Source organism: Tachypleus tridentatus, chromosome 12, assembly GCF_004210375.1.
Source record: "Tachypleus tridentatus isolate NWPU-2018 chromosome 12, ASM421037v1, whole genome shotgun sequence".
Lineage (NCBI taxonomy): Eukaryota > Metazoa > Arthropoda > Merostomata > Xiphosura > Limulidae > Tachypleus > Tachypleus tridentatus.
The window spans coordinates 95,637,385-95,662,886 of NC_134836.1; the positions used below are offsets into that span (position 1 = coordinate 95,637,385).

The following is a 25,502-nucleotide window of genomic DNA, read 5'->3' on the forward strand; positions in this document are numbered from 1 at the left end:
TTTCGGATATACGTATATTTATATTGTTGATTTTTACGTTCGAGAATTTTCTAAAGCTTTGAAGAACAGGCGATACTTTCGCAATAAACATTTAACAATATACCTTACATGCATTTCTAATGTATATTAAACTGAAATAGACATACGAGGGCTGTTCAAAAAATAAGCGGATTGACGTCATAAAACAAAATGTACTTTATTTAGAAGTTACAGGTCTGGGACCCCTTCAAAGTACTTCTCCTCCCCAACGCACACACTTATCCCAATGGTGTTTCCACTTGTTGAAACAGTCCTAGTACGCTTCTTTTGTAATGTCCTCCAGTTCCTTCGTCGCATTTGCCCAAATCTCGGGAATCGTCCCAATACTTCTTCCTTTCAAGGGTGTTTTGAGTTTGGGGAACAAGAAAAAATCGCAAGGAGCATGGTCAGGTGAGTAGGGGGGGTGGGGAAGAACAGTGATTGAGTGTTTGGCCAAAAATCACGAGTTCTGAGGCACAAATTTCGCAGCAACGCGGTGCATCTTCAATGTTTCGGTCAAAATCTCGTAACAAGATCCAACTGATATCCCACACTCTTCAGCAAGCTCCCTGACAGTTAGACGTCGATTTGTCCGCACCAGGGTGTTGATTTTGTCGACGTGTGGGTCGTCAGTTGACGTGGAAGGACGTCCAGGACGCTCATCATCTTCAATGGACTGTCGACCATCCTTAAAACGTTCATGCCACTTGAAACATGCCGTACGATTCATAGCAACATCATCGTAAGCCGTGTTAAGCATAGCAAAAGTTTCAGTCGCAGATTTTCCAAGTTTAACACAAAATTTCACAGCAAGTCGTCGCTCCTTCAAGTCATTCATTCTGAAATCTGCCAAACGAAAAAATCTCACTTCACTTAAAACCGCGTAGCTGATACACAAATGAAGATATCTGCAATCGGGAAATGGCGTCGTAATCAGCTGATCTGTGTGAACCTAGCGACACCAAGCGGATTCCCCTGGAACCAACTGGAGCCGCGCAATTCAAACAGTCCGCGTATTTTTTGAACAGACATCGTAAATATCAAAATAAATCTATAACAGTAAATCCGTTAAATCTGGAAGTACGTGTTATGAAAAACTAAAAGGGTATTTCCATGGGCAAGTTCTTGAAACTATTTTTTTTTCAAATAGTAAAAACAAAAAACTGCATTTTAAGAAAATGTATGTTTGACTGAATACATCTGGATCTATTTAATTCACTACCCTTGTTTACATAAAATACTACTACTACTTAAGTAATACCACTCAATTATATAACTCTTTATAATCCTTATCCCCCGCTAGTAAAGTGGTAAGTCTATGGATTTACAACGCTAAAATCAGCGGGTTCGATTCCCTTTGGTGGGCTCAGCAGATAGCTCGAAGTGGTTTGACTGTAAGAAAACACACATTTATAACCCTACATTTTGAAATTATACAAATCGAAATCTAGCATTTTATTATTGTAGCTGTTTTCTATCTTAATTTTTGTTTATATACCTTCTTGTATTGTAGTAAAAGAGACACCCATTTTCTTACATTGACAAATTGTAGGTTAACCGTCAGTTTATGTATTACTATTCATAAAGAGTTTAGAAAAGCTAGTAGGAACTCTTGTTTGCTTTGTCTTAATTTGATAAAATACACAAGTCATTTTTAACGCTGTATTATTATGAGCTTGTATATTGATGATAGTCGTTGATCGTGTAATAAATGGAGCAAATATAATATATTTTAATTAATCGTTAAATTTACACTCGTGTATTTTGATATTCGTTTTAGTAACAATTGGTATTTTAGATTTTTTTATGGTGTTTATTTGTTTACAGATGGCAGCACAATAAACAGCCAGCAATTGAATACAAGCATTAGTCTATCGGACTAGCGACTGATTCGTCAGTAGTTTAGAAGCTAGGTACGCAGTTACGAGTAACTAACGGTTATGATGTAAGAAACAAAAACGTTTCATGCAGGAACAGGAATATCTATAAAGCGCTTTTCCTAAATTTCAGGCTCTGAGAAAAACACCTTAACATATGTAAGTTCTAAAAGTAGTTTTAAAATATTTTATTGCTGAAATATATTAGTAGTTTTGAACATATATTGATGTGATATAGTTGAGTGAATAATAATGAAAACGACAAAAAGCCATTTCAAAATCTTCATGTATTTTTTTTCACATATACTAGCCTAACAGTGTTGCGCTCACGAGTAACTATTGCATATATTTTTCAATGTTTTACTTTTGAATGTTTGTAGTGAAGTATTTCTCATGTCGTTTAAAATGAGAAACCTACAGATTATTTCACTTTTTTTTTAAATTACTTTATTCGCAATGACATTCTTTAACACGAGCAATACCGACTTTACATAAAATTCTAAATTTTAAAATTTCGGTCATTTGTGAATATGTATGTAGTTCAAAGAGTGCCGACCATATCACTTTCAGTTGTAGTTATATATGAGTTGTTGGCCTGTCATGGCCAGATAGTTAAGGCACTCGACTCGTAATCCAAGGATGGCGGGTTCAAATCCCCGTCACACCAAACATATTCGCCCTTTCAGCCGTGGGGATGTTATAATGTGACGGTCAATACCACTATTCCTTGGTAAAAGAGTAGCCCAAGAGCTGGCGGCGGATGGTGATGACTAGCTGCCTTCCCTCTAGTCTTACACTGCTAAATTAGAGACGGCTAGCGCAGATAGCCCTCGTGTAGCTTTGTGCGAAATTCAAAACAAACAAATATATCAGTCAGAAAAAAAGTTATTGCATTTTTAGTGGTTGAGTGAATCCTGTATCGGTGCATGGTAAGTTTTTGACTACTGAACCTTGAAGATGAAGATATATTTTAATAGGAAACACAAATTTCCTCATACATTCATAATTTATTTCATTTTTTGATGAAATAAAACGCAAATTGAGCGTTAAAAGACTGGATTTCATATTATGTAAACAATTAATTAAACGAAAAGCAGACGATAGTAGCCTTCACGTTTCTTTTCTCTAAATGAAATAAATAATAATGTTTAACTGAAATACCATGATTACAACAATAAGGACTGATTGTTTGGAATTAAGCACCAATCTACACAAAGGGCTACGTGTGCTCTGCTTATCACAGGTATCAAAACCCACTTTCTAGCGTTGGGTTCTAGTCATACTACCACTGTGCCATTGGAAGTAACAACAAAGAATGGATTAAATACCCTGTTGGAATCGAGTGTGTATTTTATCTTTTTACATTAGTAAACTTATTGGAAAATTTCTGCATTGCCTGAAAAACTGGTTTAATTTTATTTCATTTTAAAACAGTACCTGTTTTTTGTCAACAGATAGTAGATTATCTTAAACAAGGGTCATCTTTTAACGTATCCGCAATTATTTGTAATGTTATTGTACAGATTGATTCTTTTTTTTTTTTTTTAATTTAGGGGAAACGACATTTTTTAAATAGTTCAGTTCATCATAAATGTCCTTTTTGTTGGAATAAATATTAAACCTCTACCAAATAAGAGTTTTGTACATACTGATTTTCTGAGAATAATGATTTCTACGTTTTCGAGGGGCAGGTTATATTTTTGATTTTTAATAGAATTCAGCATGCATCTTTCAAGCTGAGTATCATATAATTAAAACATCGAGAAAACATCATTACCTTCTGTTTTATAAGTGGATTGTATATGTGGATGAACTGAGTTTAATTGTTCATGTTACAGTTATCTACATATCGCAAATAAAGGTATTTTTTTCATTTAATTAACTACAAATTTAATTTAATTTGTCGATGAAGACGTCATAGAGAAGAGGGCAGCGGGTTGCCCATCCTTGAATCATGATTTTTGTTGATAAACCGTTACTAAACTGAAAATACGAAGTGCTGTCAAATTTTCTAACTGCTTGTTCGTCCATCTCTTACGATAGGCTGAGTAGAAATTTCATCTGATCATTTAGGTAAAGCGTTTAAGTCACCCTCTACTGGAGCTTTGTTGAATAGGTTTTTATGACAAAGAACACCGTATGATTTGGTTTCATTTTTTTACATATTAACTTCATAAGAACCTTTTTGGATATTTACAAAAAGACAAACAAAGAAAAAATTCGGCAAATTACAGTCCAGAAATTCTTTTTTACTCAAACCCTATGTTTCGGCTTACTTCTGTCTCAAGTGTTACAAATAGGAACTAATAATTGAAAAGAATAATGGGATGCCATAAGTACAGACATTGGGTTTGAATAAAATCGTTTTTATTTTAATTCTGTGGTATGATTAGTCGTAGTTTTTGGTTTGTTTGTTTTTTGTAAATATGATCTAAATTCTCCAATCTGCTCTGCAAAGTTTATATTCTGATATATCTTTGAAAATTTGTTTAATACTATACTGCTCGAAAAATAAAGGAACAAGTATATATTTCACTATATTTTTGTCATAACTAAATTTATTTATGAGAAACATATCCGTTCGTCTACAAGTGTATTTTTAAGCTTGCGAGTGAAGTTTGAAGCAACTCAAACGAAACTCACCTCACTCAAAGAGAATACAACTCAAGGTACCCTAGAAAGGCTGTTACATGAATCTATGCATTTCTCATTAATTCTCGAAACAAACACCAACATGGATCTTTTGCGGCTCGTTTTGTCAGCGTGTACCTTCATCTTGTGTACCCAAGCAGTCAGGGCGGTCCAGATGCTGGAGGATGGCCAGACCCAAAGGAGGGTGGTGCAGTGCGTCACCAAGTGTCATCAATCGACTTTGGCGACGCTACTAGGAGACGAACTCTTATGGCAGGAGACCAGGTCAAGGCCGTCATCGCTGCACAACAGCCAGAGAGGACCGCTACATTGTGACTACTGCTCTGCGGGATAGGTTAGCTGTGAAATGACCTTCAGCATTCCACTGGAACCCGTGTGTCGACCCAAACAGTTTGCAATCGTGTGCACGAAGGTCGCCTCAGGACCATACGGCCTGCAAAAAGCGTTACTTTGACAGCGCGACATCGTGCAGCCAGGTTAGAGTTTCTTCGTCAGCACCTGGAATGGAAACTTATTCAATGGACCACCGTGCTGTGGACAGACGAGAGTAGGTTCACTGTATCTTGTGATGATGGACGTGCAAGAGTGTGGAGACGCCTAGGAGAACGATTTTCTGCCTGTACCATTGTGCAATTCGACGCTTATGGACGAGGTTCTGTAATGGTCTGGGCAAGCATATGCTTGGGTGGCCGCATGAACTTACTCATACTCGACAGGGGTGCTCTGAACGCACGACGATATTGAGACGAAATTTTGAAACCCATTGTGATGCCTTTTGCCAGTGCTGTTGGCGGTGGGTTCATTCTCATGTAGGTAAACGCGCGAGCCTACGTCGCCAGATTGGGTATGGACTTCCTTGACGAGGAAGGAATAAAGACTTTGAGTGGCCCACCAGACCTCCAGATTTAAATCCAATTGACCATTGTTGGGTGTGTTTGTGTTTTTCTTATAGCAAAGCCACGTTGGGCTATCTGCTCAGCCTACCGAGGGGTATCGAACCCCTGATTTTAACGTTGTAAATCCGGAGACATACCGCTGTACTGGCGGGGGGCCCATTGTTGGGATATGTTGTTGAGGCGTGTTAGTGAACGCTAGCACCATCCTCAGAATGTACAGGAACTCCGACAAATCATGGTAGACGATTAGGCTGCCATACCCCAAGATAACATCGATAGACTGATTCGAAGTGTGCCAAATCGGTGTCAGGAGTCTGTCACAGCCCGTGGAGGTCACACCTGATATTAAATGTTTCAAACATTTCTTGAATAAACCTATGCGGTATTAGTTTTTCTCCTTTTTGTTCACGTAAGAAAGTAAAACGTGATATATTGTAAATTGATACACTTTGCGAAACAGTGGTAATATGGTTAGCGTGTACAAATTATTTATATTTGTAGGATTCTTAGGCTTATCCGAGTAGTGAAAGTGGATTTTTCTGGGGTTACTTTTTTTTTCCCCATATTAAAATATTGGGGTTATTGAATTTATAGATTCGTAACCAATGTGTATACGGAAAGTAAGATCAACATTGAGATAAAAACTAGAGTATAAGTATCACCGCTATATATACATCTTTCAATTTTTCTTTTGGAGCCTTAACGTTGTTACATGTATAAAAAATAAAAGGTTTTAAGTGATGTATGAAATGCAGCATTGACAAGTTCATTAGTGAAGTATAAGTTTACTTCTTAGGTAAATGATTTAGTAATTCAACCCACATATATGAGGTAAAATAATTAAAGGAGGACTGGTAAGATTAGGGACCAGAAGTTTATCTCAGATTCATTATTCAAGAAATATTCGATTAAAATATACAGAAGAAAAAAATTCTTATTCAAGTAGTATGGATAAAATGTAAATATCTACTATTTCTGTTTACTACAATAAAACTGATGCAATAACTAAATGAATAAGCAATGTTCTTCCAGGCAGTAATAACAATTATTCATTTTCAAAAACAAAGGTAACAAGATCAAATTAATAGTTTTATCAACCAAGAGTTGGGTGAAACCTGAACATATTCAGAAGAAAAAATCAATTAAGAATAAGAATTATATTATTACAAAAAAAGATAGAGCTATGAATCACTACATTTTCTAGACTTTGCTTGACACATAAGCACAATAATATAACACATTGTGTAAGGATTTTGACAGAAGTGCCCTTCAACAGCTGTACAGGTGGTATTCAAAGGTTATGACCCACTTAAGTTTTAGTGAGAATGACCTTGCATTTGGATAGTGCATGCTGTTTTGGGTAAATGTAATGCTTTTTGAAACTAAGAAACATTGCATTTAAATATCTTGATATATGGCTTCAACTTGAATGGTTGGAAAAGAAAATCCTGTAAAAGAAATCACCCAGGTTAATTATAACCACATGTACGCACACTGTAATTGTGATTTTCTGTCATGATAAAAATTGTACATTTAATTTTATATTTCACTTGTGGTTTCTCTTACATTACTCTAGTTAGCAATAGATTTAGTACTACTCCCTAATTGATATATAGAGCAAATCTCCTGTTATATAGGGGATCTATTTAGTATATCTTTCACTTGGACATACTATACATATAAGAGGTATTTGGACTAATTAAAAAGTGTTTTGTGATATATTCAGGTGAACTTTATTAATCTTAAAACTTCATAAGATAATTTTGTTAAAAAGGTTTACTAATTGAGACAAAGCTGAGTGAAATAAAGAGAGTGAAAAAAAAGGTAAACAGAACAAATATTCCTTAATAAAACACTCAACATAAAAAGTGTGTACATTTTTGATGGACTAAAGAACTTGGTTAAACTGCAGCTTATAAAACTATTTTACTTTTCTAAACTAAGCTTTCATACGTTTTTGCTTCTCCTTGTTCTGTAGATTTAGCATTGAAGAAATCTTGTTGTATGCTCTTCAAATGGCATATATATGAGACATTAACTTTTAGATATTACTTGAACAACCACTGAAGGATGTTATTAACTTAATCCTTACGTAAGGCCACATTAAGTAATGTTCTTCATGGGTGGTAATATGTTACATCTGTTGTTGAAAATGAGAAATAAATAAAGGCTCCTGGAAACAAGATTAGTTAACCAGTTTACTTAACCATGTGTTGTGTGCATTCAAAACTGAAGTGAATATAAAATCAATAGTATAACACTCTGAAAACATAGAGACCCATGGTATATCCCTATACCACATTTTCTTATATATGATAATGTTATATAATGTGTGAAATAATTTTCTTGTGGTTAAATATGATAAAATTACTTCTTTTATAATATTCTTATTTTTATATGCAAAAAAAATTCTTTTGCACATTGGCTCTCTCTGGACAAAATATAAATGCACCACTTTGTTTCTGTTGGAATTTAGTTTCAAAAAATTTAATTTATGTTTTCTGTGAGGTTGTATTTGAATATTTACCCTAATATTGACTTTTACTGACTTATCTTGTCAGTCCTTTAGATTCAGGCAACATTTAACAAAATGCGACCAATACTACTAAGCATTAATTAATTACAAAAAAAAATGCTGAATTTGTTTATATAGTGAAAGACCATAACACAACAAAAACAAACACAAAGTGAGATTTTATAAAACAAATATTTAACAAGCTTTCCTTGCGACCTACTTAGATTTTCTCACTATCACATTGCAAAGCAACTCATTCTAAAAGCTAACCATCCCTTTAGAAAAATAAAACTGTTTTAATGGATGATGACCATTACCATGGTAAAATGTGTACTTGTATCCTCTAATTGTACCATTTTCACTATTAAGTACTAAGAAAACAATTACATATTGACAATTTAAATTCTTTTAGATATGTTAAAAGCCTCAATCAGATTCCCTCTTACTTTTTCTGCCCCCTCCCCTACAAAAAAAAAGTAAATTCAAAGATCTTAACCAGTTCTCATTTGATGACCTTTCCAACCCAGATATTGTCTTAGTAGCCCTTCCTTGAACCCTTTTCAACAATTTGTTGTTCTTAGAAGGTAAGTAGTCCAAGACTGAATACAATACTCCAAATGTGGCCCACCCAATGAATTTATAACCTGTGTAAATTTATATTCAAAATTTTTTGCATACAAAACTAAAAATCGTATTTACTTTATCACTCGAAACAGCATGCTGTTGGAATGGCTTAAGAAACTGATGATAGTTATTAACCTTAATACTATGATTCTTTTCCTTCATAATATTGCTTAGGTTTTTCTCATCAAAATTATATTTATGATTCAAATTATGATAACCTGCATGCATTACCTTGCATTTATTATAAATAAAAGCCATTTTCCAATTCACCTAACTTACCAAATATAAATCTTTTTTTCAAATCAACATCTTCCTCCTCATATCTAGCAACATCTAAAATCTTACTTAACATTATTAAAATATGTAAATACTTTATTTACCAATGCTTCATCTGTATTACTTTTGTTAATAAAAAAGTACTAATGTTCTAATAATGTCTGCTGAGGTATTCCACTTGTGACTTTAATCCAGTATAACTGAATACTATTTATAACAGCCTTTCAATTTCTTCAGTCAGCTACTTTTTCTTACAGTGAGGCAACTGATCCCTCACACCTATAGAAATATTTTTTAACAAGCTTTTTATGTGACACCTTGTCAAAATCTTTCTAAAAGATACATTTGCCTAAAAGAGGACTCACTTTTGGAAAATTAGTAAAGAAATATTTTTTTCCCTAGTGAAAACATTGATTATCCAACATAATTTTGAATTTTGTTAAATTACTTTACAAGGTATTGTTTATTAGGCTTTTATAAACTTTCCCATCTCTTTTGTGAGGTATACTGATGTAAGTCTAATAGGCTTATAATTACGGAGACAATTTCACATATAAACAGCTATTATCTATCTATGTACATGACTTATATATAATCTAGTGGAAGGCATAATAACAAGAGCCAAAGCAGTATTATAAACGTGCTGAAAAAATGTATTACACGTAAAAATATATTGTTGAAGAAATCTATGCTTAAAAGCAAATTCTGCAGGTGTTGGCTTTGAGAGTGAAAACTATTATAGAAAACATACAAAAGGAAAACATTTCTGTGATTAGACTCTACCAGCCTCACCCACTTGAGAAGACTTGTGGAATTTAGTAAATATTTTGAATATTATTTTCTTACAGTTAATGTAAACAAAGTAGATATAGTGATGGCTATAAGTATTCTGTAGACTGCACATGGTTAGAGTCCATAGAGTTTAGAAGATTAATGCCAATAAAAATAGATAAAGTTTAGAAAAGAAAATTGATTTAATAGTAGGTTTGAGGCTTGGATTTATTATGATATAATTATCTTTCTTTTTACATGTTAGAAACAAGATTGTTTATGTCAAGACTATGGTTACAGAGGTAAGGTCATGAAAAATGATCAATAGGTTTAAGCACAGATGGAATTCTGTCAAGTAACAAGTCAGAATTTTGTATTCCATGGCTTATTCAAGTTGTTACTCCATTTCTTAATGTACAAGTTTGTATTTTAAACTTTTATCATTCTTCCACTGGAACAGAGTATCCAAGCTCTAACAACTTTAAATGATTAAAAATCATTTTTACTTTTAATTGAAGATATAAGAAACATTTTGTTTAATTGTATTTCATTTCTCAGAAAATTGAATTGGACATTATTCTTTTTTTATTATGTTTCTAAATAAGCTTCAATTATGCACACATTGTGTTTTATATTTAGTGTAGATTGTTCATGTTATTTTACACTTGTTTTTAGTCTCATTATTTCATTCAGTATCAACTCAGTTAATTAAGTAAGAATTTTATTAATACTCTGGCATCAATATCCTGATTGTATCTCTGTCAACTTATTGTTCCAAACCTGTTTCTTTGTCTATGGATGCCTTCAGTGGGTGTTGAATCAAATGAGTGAGTCATGGGAAAGTAGTGAGGCATCCTGAATTGTGAGGTATACTGGATGCTGTTTATTTGAATATAATCCACAATGGATAGTTTGAAGAAAGTTTGGTGCTGTGACAGCAATATATCATTACTGTAGAGTTTGCTATTAGCTGAAATATTGTTTTTGTGACTTGAAATCTTAAAAACCAGAGATGATTATCCAAGAGAGATGGGTTAAGACAAGCCTTTCCTGGGCATTGCAATTTTGCTGATTCTGAGAAGCTTTATGGAGAGCTACTAAGGCCTGTTAATTGTACTCTGCCCTTGAGGACTGACTTCATTGTGAGGGAAACACAAAATGAAGATTGATGAGTTGATTTGCTATCTTGAGAGTCTGAGAAATGGTGGAGTAGCCTGTACAGGATTTCCAGATCATCACCATTCAGATTAACTCAACATTGGCTATTCTTTCATGTAGAATGATTGAAAACGCTGTAGAATAGAGTTGTCTTACTAGTAAGTGAGATAATGAGTGCCAAACCAGGTGAGTGGGTCACTTTAAGCTGTAGGTGTAATGCCAATGTTAATGTAATTTTTGGTAGACCTTCAAGTCTAGTAGAGTTAATGAATAACTTCTTAAAGTAATGAATTGCTCTATCACTCTGGAATAAGGATCTAATTCTCATCAGAGCAGTTGGAACCATGAATGTTCCAACAATGCTGTAATGATAATGTGAAGGATGGCTTAATCATGTGATAATCAGAAAGTCAGTGAAGGGAGTTTCTGGCCACGATCATGTATTAATAAGTCAGTATTTAAATTCATAGTAAAAGAATATTAAAATCACTTTCTGGAGTGTTTCAGGTAGGTAAGTAACTATCTGGAAAGGCTGCATTCTGAAAGAAATTGATCAGTGGTTATTCCTGAGCCCAAATGGTCCAACCCTAGACTACATCAGGTATTTGAATAAGAAGCAACTCTGAGAATGCAAGACAATCAAGACTGATATACAACAATAGTTTGGCTCAGTAGAAAACAGAGCAATCCATCAGTTTGAATTCAATGCTTAAGAGGAGCTATGAAAATTTTGTTTGTTTATGCATATGATACACTTCATTTGCTTGGAAATTTTATCCTACAATGGCTTCAGGAGATTGTGATGATATTCTTAGAGATAAGTATGTAGAAGGGCTTACAAGTGAAAATGTGTGGCACCATTTGAGTGTGAGAGACCATATTATAACTTAGATAGTATCTGTTATGATGAAATACAAATTGCAAGTGCAGTGACTTCTGCTACAACAGACCATCTTACCCAAACACTCATGTTATACCAGTTTTGAACCTCACCATAGGTTGGTTTCTTTGATTTGAAGTTTAGCACAAAGAAACCCAATAAATTATCTGCACTCTGTCCACCACGGGTATCAAAATCCGGAATTTTAGCATTGCAAGTCTGCACATATACCTGCTGTGCCACTTGGAGGGCTCAACAAGGGTTAACCACTCATTCACACATCTTGACGTTGTAATGGATCTTACTGATATCCACTGAATAACAGGCTTTCCCAATCTTCCCATGATGTATATACTACAATATATAATACTGAGGCCTTCACTTGAACGTCATCCTACAGAGTAGAAGTAAAACATATTCATTTTATCTTTGGAGTGTTGAGTCGCTTTTGAGTGAACTGGTCCACCTACAAAAAAAAAAAAAAAAGAAATACATGGATGTCAGATAATACGTCAAATTCACAAAATTCAGCACTAAACAATGAATACTGCCGCTGCAGCTCTGGGAAACTGGTAAAACGCACGTTAGATCTGGCTACCGACTTGATATAATACAATGAACAACTTGCACCAAGTATAGTGGTCATCCCAGCTCTTTCAGGATTGGGTGGGCCTGTGTACGTATCTGTTGGAATACAAAACTGAGAGACAAAGTTTCTGGTTTATACGAGAATGACCAAAACATTGGCAGATCTCACATTTTATCAAGTGTTTTTAGCAAAATCAATACTCAGGACTGTTGACCCGAAATAGAGGTAACCTAAGGTAATTGAGAAGCCATTATTTGATTTTGCTTAAGAGGATGTGTTTACACAACAAATGTAATTATTGCTCACCTTGCATCTGGTATCTGCATTCTTTGAAAGGATGTAATGGAGAGTTTATTGGTACGTTTTGCCTTTGATGTTCGGCACTAGAGTAATCCATTGTTGGCCACACTGACTGAACAGTGGACTGCAAGATTGCGTACGGGAAATCAAGCCACACTAATCACTATGTACACAAGTAATGGTGTTCCATGTTTTACTACAGACAATGTTTCGTTTGTTGCTGCTATTCAACATGATTATTAAGCCAACACATAAAACACTTATTTTCTGTCCAAAAAGCAAGAAACTTTTTTTTTCAGGTAGTTATCAGTATTGTCTTGCAATTGTGGATTATTGGTCAGCCAGGTGCAAGTTGGTATTGTTATTTGGATGATAAGCAAAGTGTGAGCAATTAATGTTAGGTTTGCATCCATCGCTCCATTTATAAAATGTATATATGTACCTGAGATCGATCAATATAACAGCAATGTCTCGTTGACTTGGTGGAATATGCCAATGTGTTTTTTGAACCACAGGACACAATCTCATAGATAGAGATGACGCAATCCCAATTAAGCAATTACTGCACAGACTTCCTCTCTGTAGTACTAGATGCTAAAGACCAAAATCATACAGCTTTCAAAGTTTGCTTCTTTGTTTACAACAACAGTTTACAGAGAGATGGAGGATATGCTTAGGTTTTCTATTGATTTTAGGTAGATGAATGTGGTAGCTCATACTGACACCTCTTCATTACCATGAACAGATGTATACCTGAACGCACTAGAAAGGTCCTATTTTTTCAGTACTTTATATCTGAAAAGTTGAGAGCAGAACTAATATTATTTTTAGCATGAAAGATGGTTTGTATGAGTCTTGCATTGTGCCATTTGGTTTGTGGCACTTTCGAGAAATTAATGGAGCTTACATTGAAAGGACTGCAATGGAAGAAGTGCCTGATAAGTTTTGATATTTGGTCACGCATTCAAGTCTGTTACAGCTACTGATCCACAGAATTTTAAGACACTAGATTCCTTCAGACCTTGCATAACACAAAGACTGGAGGGTACTAACATGTTATTCGAACTTGTAGTAAAATTTGATGGTGGTTTTAACCGCATATGAGTCAGGACATTCAGAACTGGTGTGTTTGCCGTCAAGAGGAAAAGAGATCTATACAGGAAAACTCCAGAAAATAATTTAGTTTGTTACTTTTAAACTTAGTTAGAGATAATTTATGTTCATCTCGCTGCAATTAAACCATGATCCAGAAGTATTTGGAGCCATCTATGCGTTGTAGGAGTGACAGTCAGATATCTTTATTTGAATGGAGTATCCCATAAGGTGGCGGTAGGTTACGTTGACTAGCGGCCTTCCTTTCACTTCAACATTAGGAGCGGATATGCTCATATAGCTTTTGTATATATTATTCAGATGTTTTTCAAGACGAATTAAATTTTCTTCCATAATTATTAATAATTAGTTTGTTCCAATATCTGCTGACCTGTAAACAACGAGTATGTGAAACCAAAGTGGAAATAATATTACGTAAAGACAAAAAGAAATGAAAAGTATAAGAGACTTTGGATTTAATTGTTCGCTTATTTGTTTTGAAATTTCGCGCAAAGCTACATGAGGACTATCCTCGCTAACCGTTACTAATTTAGCAGTACTCACCATCAACTCTTAGGCTATTCTTATACCAACGAATAGTGGGATTGACTGTCATGTAATAACGCTCCCATTGATGAAAGGGCAATCATGTTTTGTGTGACGAGGGTTCGAACACATGACTCTCAGATTACGATTCGCACGCCCCAACTCCCTGGCCATACTGGGCCCGCAAACAAAGAAAGAAATTGATTTGGAGGGATAAACTAAACATTTTTGTCAAGAAAATTTGCCACAAAATCTGATTAAGTTAAAGTGCTTAAGATGGATTACAGTAAAGCAGATTGGGGATATGAAAAAAAAGAAAAAATAAAGACATTTATATTCATTAAACCGTATACGTATTACAAACCATGGTGTCTGTTCGACTGTTCGTCTTCCGTTTGAAAAGCTGCGCATGCAAGCAAAGCTTGTTTGTTTGTTTTGAATTTCGCGCAAAGCTATACAAGGGCTATCTGCGCTAGCCGTCCATAATTTAGTAATTTAAAACTAGAGGAAAGGCAACTAGTCATCACCACCCACCGCTAACTCTTGGGCTTCTCTTTTACCAACGAATAGTGGGCAGAGCTAAACAACCACATTTGAAACAAATTCCATATAGCCCTAAATGGCTTTCTATAAAGAGATACACGCACTTTTGAAATGAATGGGGAATGGGTATGAATAATGTTATGCCAAATTTTATTTCGCGAGTAGAATATTCTACATAAAGCAGGATATTCTACAACAAATTATTAGGAATTAATCACGCTGTCATTCCAATTTGAAAATGTGACGTAACTCGTAATCCGAGGGTCGCGGGTTCGCGCGCGCCCGCGTCGCGCCAAACATGCTCGCCCTTTCAGCCGTGGGGGCGTTATAATGTTACGGTGAATCCCATTATTCGTTGGTAAAAGAGTAGCCCAAGAGTTGGCGGTGGGTGGTGATGACTAGCTGCCTTCCCTCTAGTCTTACACTGCTAAATTAGGGACGGCTCTGTGCAGTGGGCTAACAACCTACTCACTTAAATACTTGTTGAAGAATCCGCAAGCGATTGCGGCCCTGTTTTCCAAGATGGAATCTTATGGTGATAACTAACTTATGTGAGTAAAATTTGTGGATAATGTAAAAATATATCGAATCTATTAAGTTACGAATTGATTATGGAGAATGAACAGTATTATCACGTATAATAATTTGCTTATTATTTGACCAAAATTTCTTTGACTTATTGTATTGTATTATGTTTTTTTAACAGTTAAATTATGCTTATCATTTTTGTACTCAGTATGTGTGTAAAACACACCATGTCAGAATTACTTAATGGTTTGTTTGAGAGCGTATTAACACATAAAACTGTTTGAAAAGCATTAGAAGTCAAATATCCTAAAGCCTAGTTTATGTTACGTTCTTTTTATCCGAATAAACTAGTTAAGGTTTTTACAAACGTGTGTTGTTTGAAAGGGAAATTGATTTAAGTTTTTGTTTAATTCTTTCAAAATGCTTTCTTACATCATATAATTGAACTACTGACTACCACGTGGGCTTAGCGCGTTAAGGCGTGCGCTTCGTAATCTGAGGGTCGCGGGTTCGCGCCCGAGTCGCGCCAAACATGCTCGCCCTCCCAGCCGTGGGGGCGTTATAATGTGACGGTCAATCCCACTTTTCGTTGGTAAAAGAGTAGCCCAAGAGTTGGCGGTGGATGGTGATAACTAGCTGCCTTCCCTCTAGTCTTACACTGCTAAATTAGGGACGGCTAGCACAGATAGCCCTCGCGTAGCTTTGTGCGAAATTCCAAAACAAAACAAACAAAACAGACTACCACGTACGTAGTTTTGAAGGTGGAGGATTGTATGTGACTAAACCCTTTTAAATGTAGATCAATAAATCGTTCTCTCTCTGTGGGTCGGGGTGAGGATTTGAACGTTTACGGTTGTACCCGCGATGTGTCATTACACACGCTCTGCATTCAGCTGTGTTTGTGTTATAAGTTTTGACTATTTGGATAAGAGTAGATTGTAGGTGGCGAATACTTGTGAGCAGTTATATACCTTCATATCAGTAGTTCTAATTAGACGGCTAAGACTAACTCACTGAGTGTCTGATTAGTCATTCAGCTTATGTGTCGCTCAGGTTGATAATATTCAGTGTCTCGGTCTACATATTTAATAAACAGGTGTGTTAGTCCCATGAGCTAATACTAGTTACTCTTATTGCCTACAGTGTTAATGTGCAGGGTTCAGTTCTTTTTGCATACAATGAAAAAAAAACACAAAAAACGGAAAGTTTTGTGGTTAAAATGCAAGTTGTTAAGCTTAGCTCGATCATAAGCTATAAATAAGTGAAAAACATCTGATTTTCTATACTGTTGACAACCGACAGTTTTCTACACGTAAAAGAAAGGGCACCCAGTTGTCAAAAAATTTAATTTTCTCGTTGAGTACCCTGATGTTTTGGGTTTTTTTCTTGGAATAATGATGTTAATTTATGAACGGATTGTACTACCGGCGTTAAGAAGAGAGAAGCAAGAGTGTAATTAGAACGTGTCAGTTGCGAGCTAGTGAAGGGTGCAGAAGGATTCGTCTCCATGGAGTTTTTTTTTTTTTCCATTAAGCTGTAGTAGGTTCCTCAGCCGTTATGTTAAGGGATTGTATTTGACTGCAACTTTCTCTAGAGATAGCACTTATGATTACATTTTAACGTTACATGGTGTGTTAATTTAGCATTGTGAGGCCTTAAGCAATCATTTATTTATCTTGCTTAAGGCATAAGTTTAAATTTTCTTTAAAAAATCGGATTACTAAATTTTTGATGTGGTTTTTTATTAATGAAGGTACAATACTGTGTTTCTACTTTAATATATTCAAACATTTCTTTACGAAAAAGACAAATATGAATGATTCTGTGTCTTTGAATGGCAGTAGCAAAGGAATTAATACAACAAATGAAAAGGTGTATTAATATTTCCATTGTGTAGTGCTATGTAAAAAAAAAGAAGCGCAGATAGCCCTCGAAAACAAACATACAAAAAAAGATTGCCAGAAGGGGTTAACCGTATATAATGACGGTACGGCTTTCCACCTAAAAACGTACAGGTACACCGTGCCAACAAGCACCCACCTCACTACACCCCTGGATACTCACCATTACAGAGTTGCGTTAATTTATGTACCGTATGAAAAGTTAACTATTTCTCTGAAATACATTGCTGAGAGTAAAATGGTTATAAATTCAGTAGAAAATATCGAAACTATAGTTTTGTAATGGTTTTTGTCAAATATTTTATAAGCGTTAAAACAATTTCTATATACAGGGGTAGTCTGTCACAGAAGGTACTAAGGGAATTCTATGGAATTACTTAACACGGAAATAAAACAGTGAAATTCCAGCATTCCAAAATCGTTATTCGGAACAGATGTTAGTGGTCTAGTGGTAAAATGTTTTGTGCCAGAGAGCCAATGAAATCCCAGTAAATTTCCTACCCTTGAAGTATATGCACATACAGGCTGTATTTCAAATGTTTGCTTTGTTTTTAGTTACCAGCCAGTCAAGGAAGTATAACGAACTCTTATGTACGAGTAACAAATACACCTTTGATACATATAATTCGCAGTTCATATATCATCTTCACAAGATATAATATGTTATTATTTGTAGGTGTTTCTAAGTTATAATTTTTAACCTACTATAACTTTAATATTTAAAAATCTGCATTTTGAAAAGGCAAATTTGATACTTTAAAATGCTAAATGCTGCATGTTCTATTTAAGTTACTTTATAAACACGTGCACTTAGTTTAGTCAAAAAACAACAACAACAAAAAATAGAAAGTGCTTTTGTGTCCTCTCCGACCTCACAATACCACTGGTGCTGATAGGAGAAAAATGGCATTTTTCCAAAACTAAGTAGCTGGATGACGTCACTCTCGTCCACCATTAAGCCTAACACTACTGATGTATCATACATAACCAAGTAACAGTTAGGAGTTTATGAACACAAGTAAGTATTTGTAAAACGTGAAGTTAGGCTAAAAAGGCTGGAAGACTTGGTTTCCAAATAACTGCGTATTGTTTTAATATTTCAATTTTATTTTATAGGCAATTGTACATTCTGTATATTATACGTATCTTACATAGAGACGCCACTGTTATGTTTTTTTCAAGCTTACAGGTGGCACTGAAAAGCCAGAAACATGTATAAATATTCTAAGGTGGGATTTTAGCCCTAATCAGCTTCGCACGGTACACTCAGCTGTTTTGATATAATTGCCAAACGAATTTTATTTATTTTTTGGTATATATAGTTTCTATTAGATGGCATACCCTGCATCTATTCTATTGTTTATAGGGAACACTTTTGACCATGGGCTTTATACATTTCTGTTATTCTAGCTTTTTCCTAGTTCCAGAGGTTTTAAAATTGTAACTGATTTTACTTTTCTTAAGTCCTTAGGATTGTTTTTCTTCTGTTATCTTTGTTTCTTAGCCTTCTACTAAGCTTGGTGATAACTTATTATATACACTACGGCTCCTGTTGAGTGTAAGTCCACGGATGTGCTACAACATTGGTGCAAGGTTACCCGGCTGAGCCAGAATTGATGAAATGGGCGGTACTTCAGATATATCTTGCTTTGCAACCATATATGCAAAAACGGCTCTTTTGGGTTGAGAAAATATTTTACATAGAAGAGCGAACAACGTTTCGACCTTCTTCGGTCATCGTAAAGTTCACAAAGAAAGAGGTAACTGACCGGAAGCTGACCACATGTTTGAAAGGGGTTGTGTAACTGAGTGTCGGAATGTATAGAACGATGTTAGATGTTTGAATATATAATTTTATTTATTTTAGTATATTAATATAGGTATAAAGGCGTTCCTTTATATTGGTTTATTTTGGGTTTAAGTTGTTGTATAAGTAAGGCTTCTTTTATTTTGCGTTTGTTTATGTTTGTTTCTTTATTTAGTATTTGAGTGTTTTCTACGGTTATGTTGTGTTTATTTGACTTGCGGTGTTCGAAAACGTGTGAAAGTGACTTTTTATGTTCTTTGAATCTGGTTTCCATTTTTCTACTTGTTTCTCTAATATAGAAATCGTGGCAGTTATCACATTGTATTTTATAAATAATATTGGTGTGGTGTTTGTCAGTGTAGGTTTTACATAGTATAGACCTCAGTTTTGTACCTGGTTTTTGAATAAATTTGGTATTAACTGGAATGTCATATTTTGTTACTAGTTTTTCTAAATGTTGGTTTTTTTTCTGCTTTTGCACCATAGTTGAGAGTTCTTTATATAGCAAGAAAGGCACTAAGATAGAAGAATGAAGCAGTTGGAAATAATGTGTATCTAAGTAAATTCAAAGGTTTTCGCTCTTGTATAGTACTAGAAAGTTCCAATGTCACACGTGGCAGTGTTCTACTACATGTTATACAGTAACTTTCTAATTTTTATATTGAGAGTTTTCACCCAAAGTTCTATTGTGTTTTCTCTTTCTTTTTCTCAGATTTAACATCTTTACGACAACAATATATCTTTACGTATATGCAAATAATTTTGCGATTTCTATCCTTTTGTCTGGTGTTATTAGAATTGTGACAATAAATTAATTTTATATACACATATACATATTTCTATGTTTTTAGTTCACAAACTGAAACCCCCAGTGGCACAGCCGTATATCTACGGACTCAGATCGCGAGAAACTAGGTTTCGATCCCCATGGGGGACAGAGCACATGAAGCTGAATCTATGTCTCCCGCTGTTACAGCGGTAAGTTTATGGATTTACAACGCTGAAATCAGGGGTTCGATTGCCATCGGTGGACACAGCAGATAGCCCGATATTGCTTTGGTATAAGAAAAAAAAACACGCTGAAGCTGTAGGAGAATTATCGAATTTCTATAAATAAACGTCAGTATGTGTGCCTATTTCTTATTCGTTTCCACATTTCTTGATCAATAAGTACGAAACCTTATAAATTGATACAGAATGACGCGAGAAAAATCATGAGAAAGGTCAAACTTTTGATCTAGTTTTATATCTTATTTTGGGAAACTGCCAAATCAACACAGTTTGAAACAGTGATACAAGATGACATGAAAAAGGTCATTAGGGTGGTTCGACCATCTAATTTAATACTGATAGAATTTTTGAAAAACAGTATGTCTTTAATGTCCTATCCGGCCTCACTATACTATGCATACATATTATATATTATTATGTAATGTGTATTATATTAGAAAGAAAATAGAAGTGCCATTTCCTGTTCTTTCTTACGAACGAATTTTTATTTGATTGCAGCTACTGTATAATAATAACCCCCCTCCCCAATATCTTGCTATTGCTTTGAAAGTAAATATTTTTTATTGGTATGCACGGTTTTCATACATGTCCACATGCAGCTATTATATTGGTTTAAATCTTTATAGAATTATGTTATCGTAGTAGCTTTTGCGCATAGTTTTTCTTCTGTTTTTTAAGACATCTTTTTTCTTAACCTTTTACTATGCTTGGGATAATTTATATCACATTTTCATATACATTCATTCTGAGAACCATAACTTACTTCGTCTCTATGTTTTTGGTATTCTCAGATAAGACTGAAACAGACAGTCAAGAAATAAGTCCATAGAACAAGAGATTGTTAGGAAATGTATACATTGTGTGATTTAAGTCAAACTCTACAAAACTAAATAGAGAATGAAAACAGTTCTTTGCTCTGAAACAAGTAATATAGTTTCCTAATCGAAGAGCACAACAACACATGATGTCCATTTGCTTCTTGTAAGTGGTCAAGTTCTCTCTTTATATAAAAACCGTGGACAAATTTGAAAATGTTTACCTAATATTTTTCATATAATTATGGAGTTGCCTGTAATTTTAATTTCTTTACCACCCAGTGGTTTCGTTCGTGGAATTTTACTTGTAAATGGTAGAAAAAGATGTTATTGTTCTCAAATTTTCATAACTTAGAAAAATAAAATTAAAATATGAATTTTTATATTACTAAGGAGAAGCTACAAAATGGGCTATTTTTGTGTTAGAATATTTGTGAATAATATTTTTTTATTTTACGTGAGAGAATTTTTATTTCTGTTACATGTTTAATGAAGACAGATATGGTATGTAATGTCTTTAAAAACAAAATACTTCGAGTCTAAATTGTAAAAGTTTCAGGAGCTTAGGGCTCTCGACTCTCAATCTGCGGGTCGTGGATTCGGATCTCTATCCTACTAAACATTTTCGCGTTTTCATTCGTGGGGTGTTATCAAGTGATGGTCATTTCACTCTTCGTTGGTAAAAGAGTAGCCAAAATGACTAGTTGCCTTCCCTTTAGTCTTACACAGCTAAATTAGGGACGGCTAGCGCAGTTAGCCCTCGTGTAGCTTCGTGCGAATTCCAAGCCAAGCCTTGTATTGTGGAAAGGAACATAGAAAATAGTATGACAGATGAATGTACCAATTCTTACTCTTCTCGCTTCAAAGATCTTCATATTGTATACAAAAGGCCCTCCTTTTCCCCATATACAACCATTGTCATTTTTTTGTTAACCTGTTGTATTGTTTTAATTTAATAACGATCTAGTTTCACTACAGTACTACAGGGAGTTCGGAAAGTCACTGTGCACTTATATATTTATTAACAGACATGTTTCAATATAGAATACAGGAGGTAAATATGAGTGACAATTGTAAACAATGTTTAAAAATATTATTACAAAACTGCACAGTGACTTTCCGAACACCCTGAAGTATAAGTGTGATGAATCATTGTTACATAGAACGAGCTTTAATATTACTGTGAATTTGTATTATGACCTCTTTAAACTTTGGAATGATGGCAATCACAAGGTAACTTATGTTCCCTTCAACAAATAAGTATTTGTAGAACAAGAATGCGCACACAGAGAATTATTTCTCACGATTTTGCGCTTATAAGTCTTTGGTATGTGAAGCAGACAAATAAAACAAAATGGTTTAACCAGCTGTGAAACGTAATTTAGAAACTATAACAATATCGATAATTTATGTATTTCTAATGTAAAACAAAAAATAATGCGTTCAGAATTGTGTTAATTCTTATTTAATTTTTAATATGTTTTCATATATTGATTATTTCTCAGTATAACTGTAACTGCTCTAAATACTCAGTTTATTTACAATTTAACCAGGAAATGCAAACAAAACATTTGAGTGTCTTTCGTTTTGTTTTTTTATTTAAAGTTTTAGTTGTAACTTGTTCTGAAATGAAAATGTTTTTATATTTGATTTTACAGGTGGTCATATAATCGTATTCCATTATAAATATATTATTTTCCAGGGAAGATAAAGAAGTCAGCCAAGCTGGAGACGTCGAAGGAAGGTGGATCCTACCCTGTGTTGTGGCGCCCTCTATGGTCGCCTGGCTGGCACCCAAGGGGTGGCTCTCAACACTATGAGACCTTTAACATGAGTGAACCCCCCATAGGTGACGTTACAAATCATCCCATAGAGGATGCAACTGATAGTCATGTGTACGAGAGTTTAGAAGCTTGGTTAGATGAGCATCCTACGTTTATAGTCGATTATTTTGTAAGAAAGGCTTCTCGACAAATGGTAGATGCCTGGCTTTTGGCGCATGCTGTTCCTCAGAGCATAGTATGTGAGGTTAGTTCTAATCCAACTCGTCCGACGTCACGCTCTGGTTCTGGAGCAGCCACACCAGTTCGTAAAATATCTGCTCATGAATTTGAACGTGGTGGAATTCTTCGCCCGATGGTGACAACTGTAGATGGCACGCCAACATTCATATCCTTACCTCTGCCTGAAGAGTCCAATCTTTCGGCAGGACAACGATCATCACGGAAGAGCCGACAAGAACTTCAGGGTTTGGATGAGAAAGAATTGATATTTGAACTAGTGAAGGATATTTGTAATGATTTAGATGTACGTAGTCTTTGTCATAAAATTCTGCAAAATGTGAGCGTAATAACTCACGCTGACAGGTGCTCCCTATTTTTGGTCCAGGGTGAAAAAGATTTCCCTAATAGATGTTTAGTCAGTCAACTTTTTGACGTGTCTAGTGACTCAACGTTGGAACAGATAGAACAAAAAGAAGAAATTAGTGTTCCTTGGGGAAGAGGTATTGTTGGATATGTGGCCGCAAGTGGGGAATCTGTTAATATTCCAGACTGTTACCAGGTAAACAGTGTTATCTTATGTTGAATTAATTTCCCCGTAAATGGTAAGTAACGTGAAATTGATAATCTACACAGTTTAAGTGATTTAGTATAACTTTGATTTATTTTTAACCGATGCATAAAGAAATTTCATACAGCTAGTATTTATTTGATTTTTGTTTGGAGTTAAGCACAAAGCAGCACAATGGGCTATCTTTGTCCTGCTCACCACAGGTATCGAAACCCGAATTTTAGCGTTGTAAGTTGGCAGACATGCTGCTGTGCAATTGGGAGCTTATTTGTTGTTAAGCACAAAGCCACACAATGGGCTGTCTATGCTCTGCCGACAATAGGTATGGAAACTAGAATTTTTAGCATGAAAAACCCCTTGAGCCACTGGCGGCGAATAACCAGTAAAGTGTGATATGTTATTGGATATTAATGTATTACAATATTTAAACAGTACTGAAAGGTTTGTTATGATAAAAATACTGCATAAAAACAATTAACAGTTAAATGATCCTACAAGCAAAGATGTAGTTTTACATTTCCTTGTGAATTGGCTATTTTTTTAAAGTAATGGTATAACAAAATAAGCAGAGAGGCTTTATAATATGTATGGTGTTTACTAACTAATTGAAAAGAAAATATTTGAGTTGATGTAAGACTTCATGAAAAACCAAAAGTCAAGATAGAAAATAATGATAACATGTATTTTGACCAGCATCTGTTGGTGTGTGATGTTGGTAATTATATCACTTTTATATTTATTTGTGGGCCCCCCGCTAGTACAGCGGTATGTCTCCGGATTTACAACGCTAAAATCAGCGGTTCGATTCCCCTCGGTGGGCTGAGCAGATAGCCTTTGTGGCTTTGCTAAAAGAAAAACACACACACACATTTATTTGTGGAATAACGTTAATAAATACGTGAAGTTGTTCGGTTAGTCTACCCCTCACTGTAATGTTAACTTAAACTTCTTTATGTATTTTAGATGTATGGATAAAGTGTAGCATAAAATCACAATTCGTTGTCCTTTATCATTCAACAGACTAACTGGGTAGCTACTTCTTTTCCTCACCACAGCGTGAATTTCACGAGGAAAGGATAACGTAGTGGCCTAATCTGTTGTTTTATTCGTTACTTCTCTGCAGTAGATTTGTTTCGTCGAATTCACTGCTTATTATGCTTTTTGGAATAGCGAAGCCAGTAAATAATGAAGGCCGTAAATAGTGGTGTACTGTAAGCTGTTTGGTTTCGATGTTTACTCGTCAGTATTAACCTAAGATACTTTGTGTTAGGATAACATATGACCGAAATTCATAAATAAATAAGTTTATATTTCTATAGGAGTGTATTTTGTACAGGTTATACGATAATTTTATGTTTATGATTAACTTTCAAATCTTTCAATATCACTGAAACTAAAACAAGTAGTTCGATGATTAATGACACATTTTAGGTTATGGCTTTCACTTTGCTTTTAATAGTTGAGTATGTATTACATCTCATATATGGCAGTTATTCTTATTATGTATATAGAATAGTAGCTCGAAGATGATGAGCTAAAAATGATTTAACATACTAGAGACAACATGTTCCTTTTCAAGATTTGTTTGTATAACTACATATATTTCAGTTTGAGCAAATATTTTCTCAGTGTCTTATTTTAGCGCCATCTTTTGAACGTAATACAAGTTTTTATTTACAGAATAAATGTATAATTACTTGTGACGTTCAGAAATTATTTTATCTATATAGTTAAGTTGAGAAAGAGAGAAATAAAACAAATTATGGAATTATTGTAACAGCTTTTATTTTTTATTGAGAACAATGAGAAAAACGTCTCTCGAGCCACATTATTAAAACACTTATACTAAATTGAGATAAGAGACTTTTACAAATTTTGTAGGATTCAAGATTCAACAACCTGGTGGACCAAAAAACTGGGTACACAACTAGAAGCATGCTATGCATGCCAATATCCAATATTGAAGGTGAAGTTATGGGCGTGGCACAAGTTATAAACAAGTATGGACCCAATGGAGAACCTTTTGATCATAATGATGAAATGGTACTGCATAAGTTGTTTGTTGGTAAATGAATGTAAGAAGTTAATAAGGCATATCAGTGCTGAATTTTATGATGTATCTGTAAGTGTAA

The 25,502-nt window shown here is 34.7% G+C and overlaps 1 protein-coding gene across 4 annotated transcripts in view; it reads left to right on the forward strand.

The window, feature by feature from the left end:
• The window catches only part of LOC143234068 (dual 3',5'-cyclic-AMP and -GMP phosphodiesterase 11-like), a 102,496-nt gene that overhangs the window by 38,446 nt on the left and 38,548 nt on the right, over positions 1–25,502 (forward strand). For 3 of the 4 annotated variants that reach the window (XR_013018505.1, XM_076471111.1, XM_076471112.1), the window contains exons 2-3: positions 22,502–23,361; positions 25,252–25,413. Coding sequence is in view for 3 of the 4 variants with exons in the window: in XM_076471111.1 (XP_076327226.1) it covers positions 22,502–23,361; positions 25,252–25,413 (1,022 nt within the window). In the remaining variant the exon portion in view is untranslated. Of the gene's footprint in view, positions 1–1,845; positions 2,055–22,501; positions 23,362–25,251; positions 25,414–25,502 lie in introns of all 4 variants that reach the window. The other variant, XM_076471113.1, reaches the window with a different exon arrangement.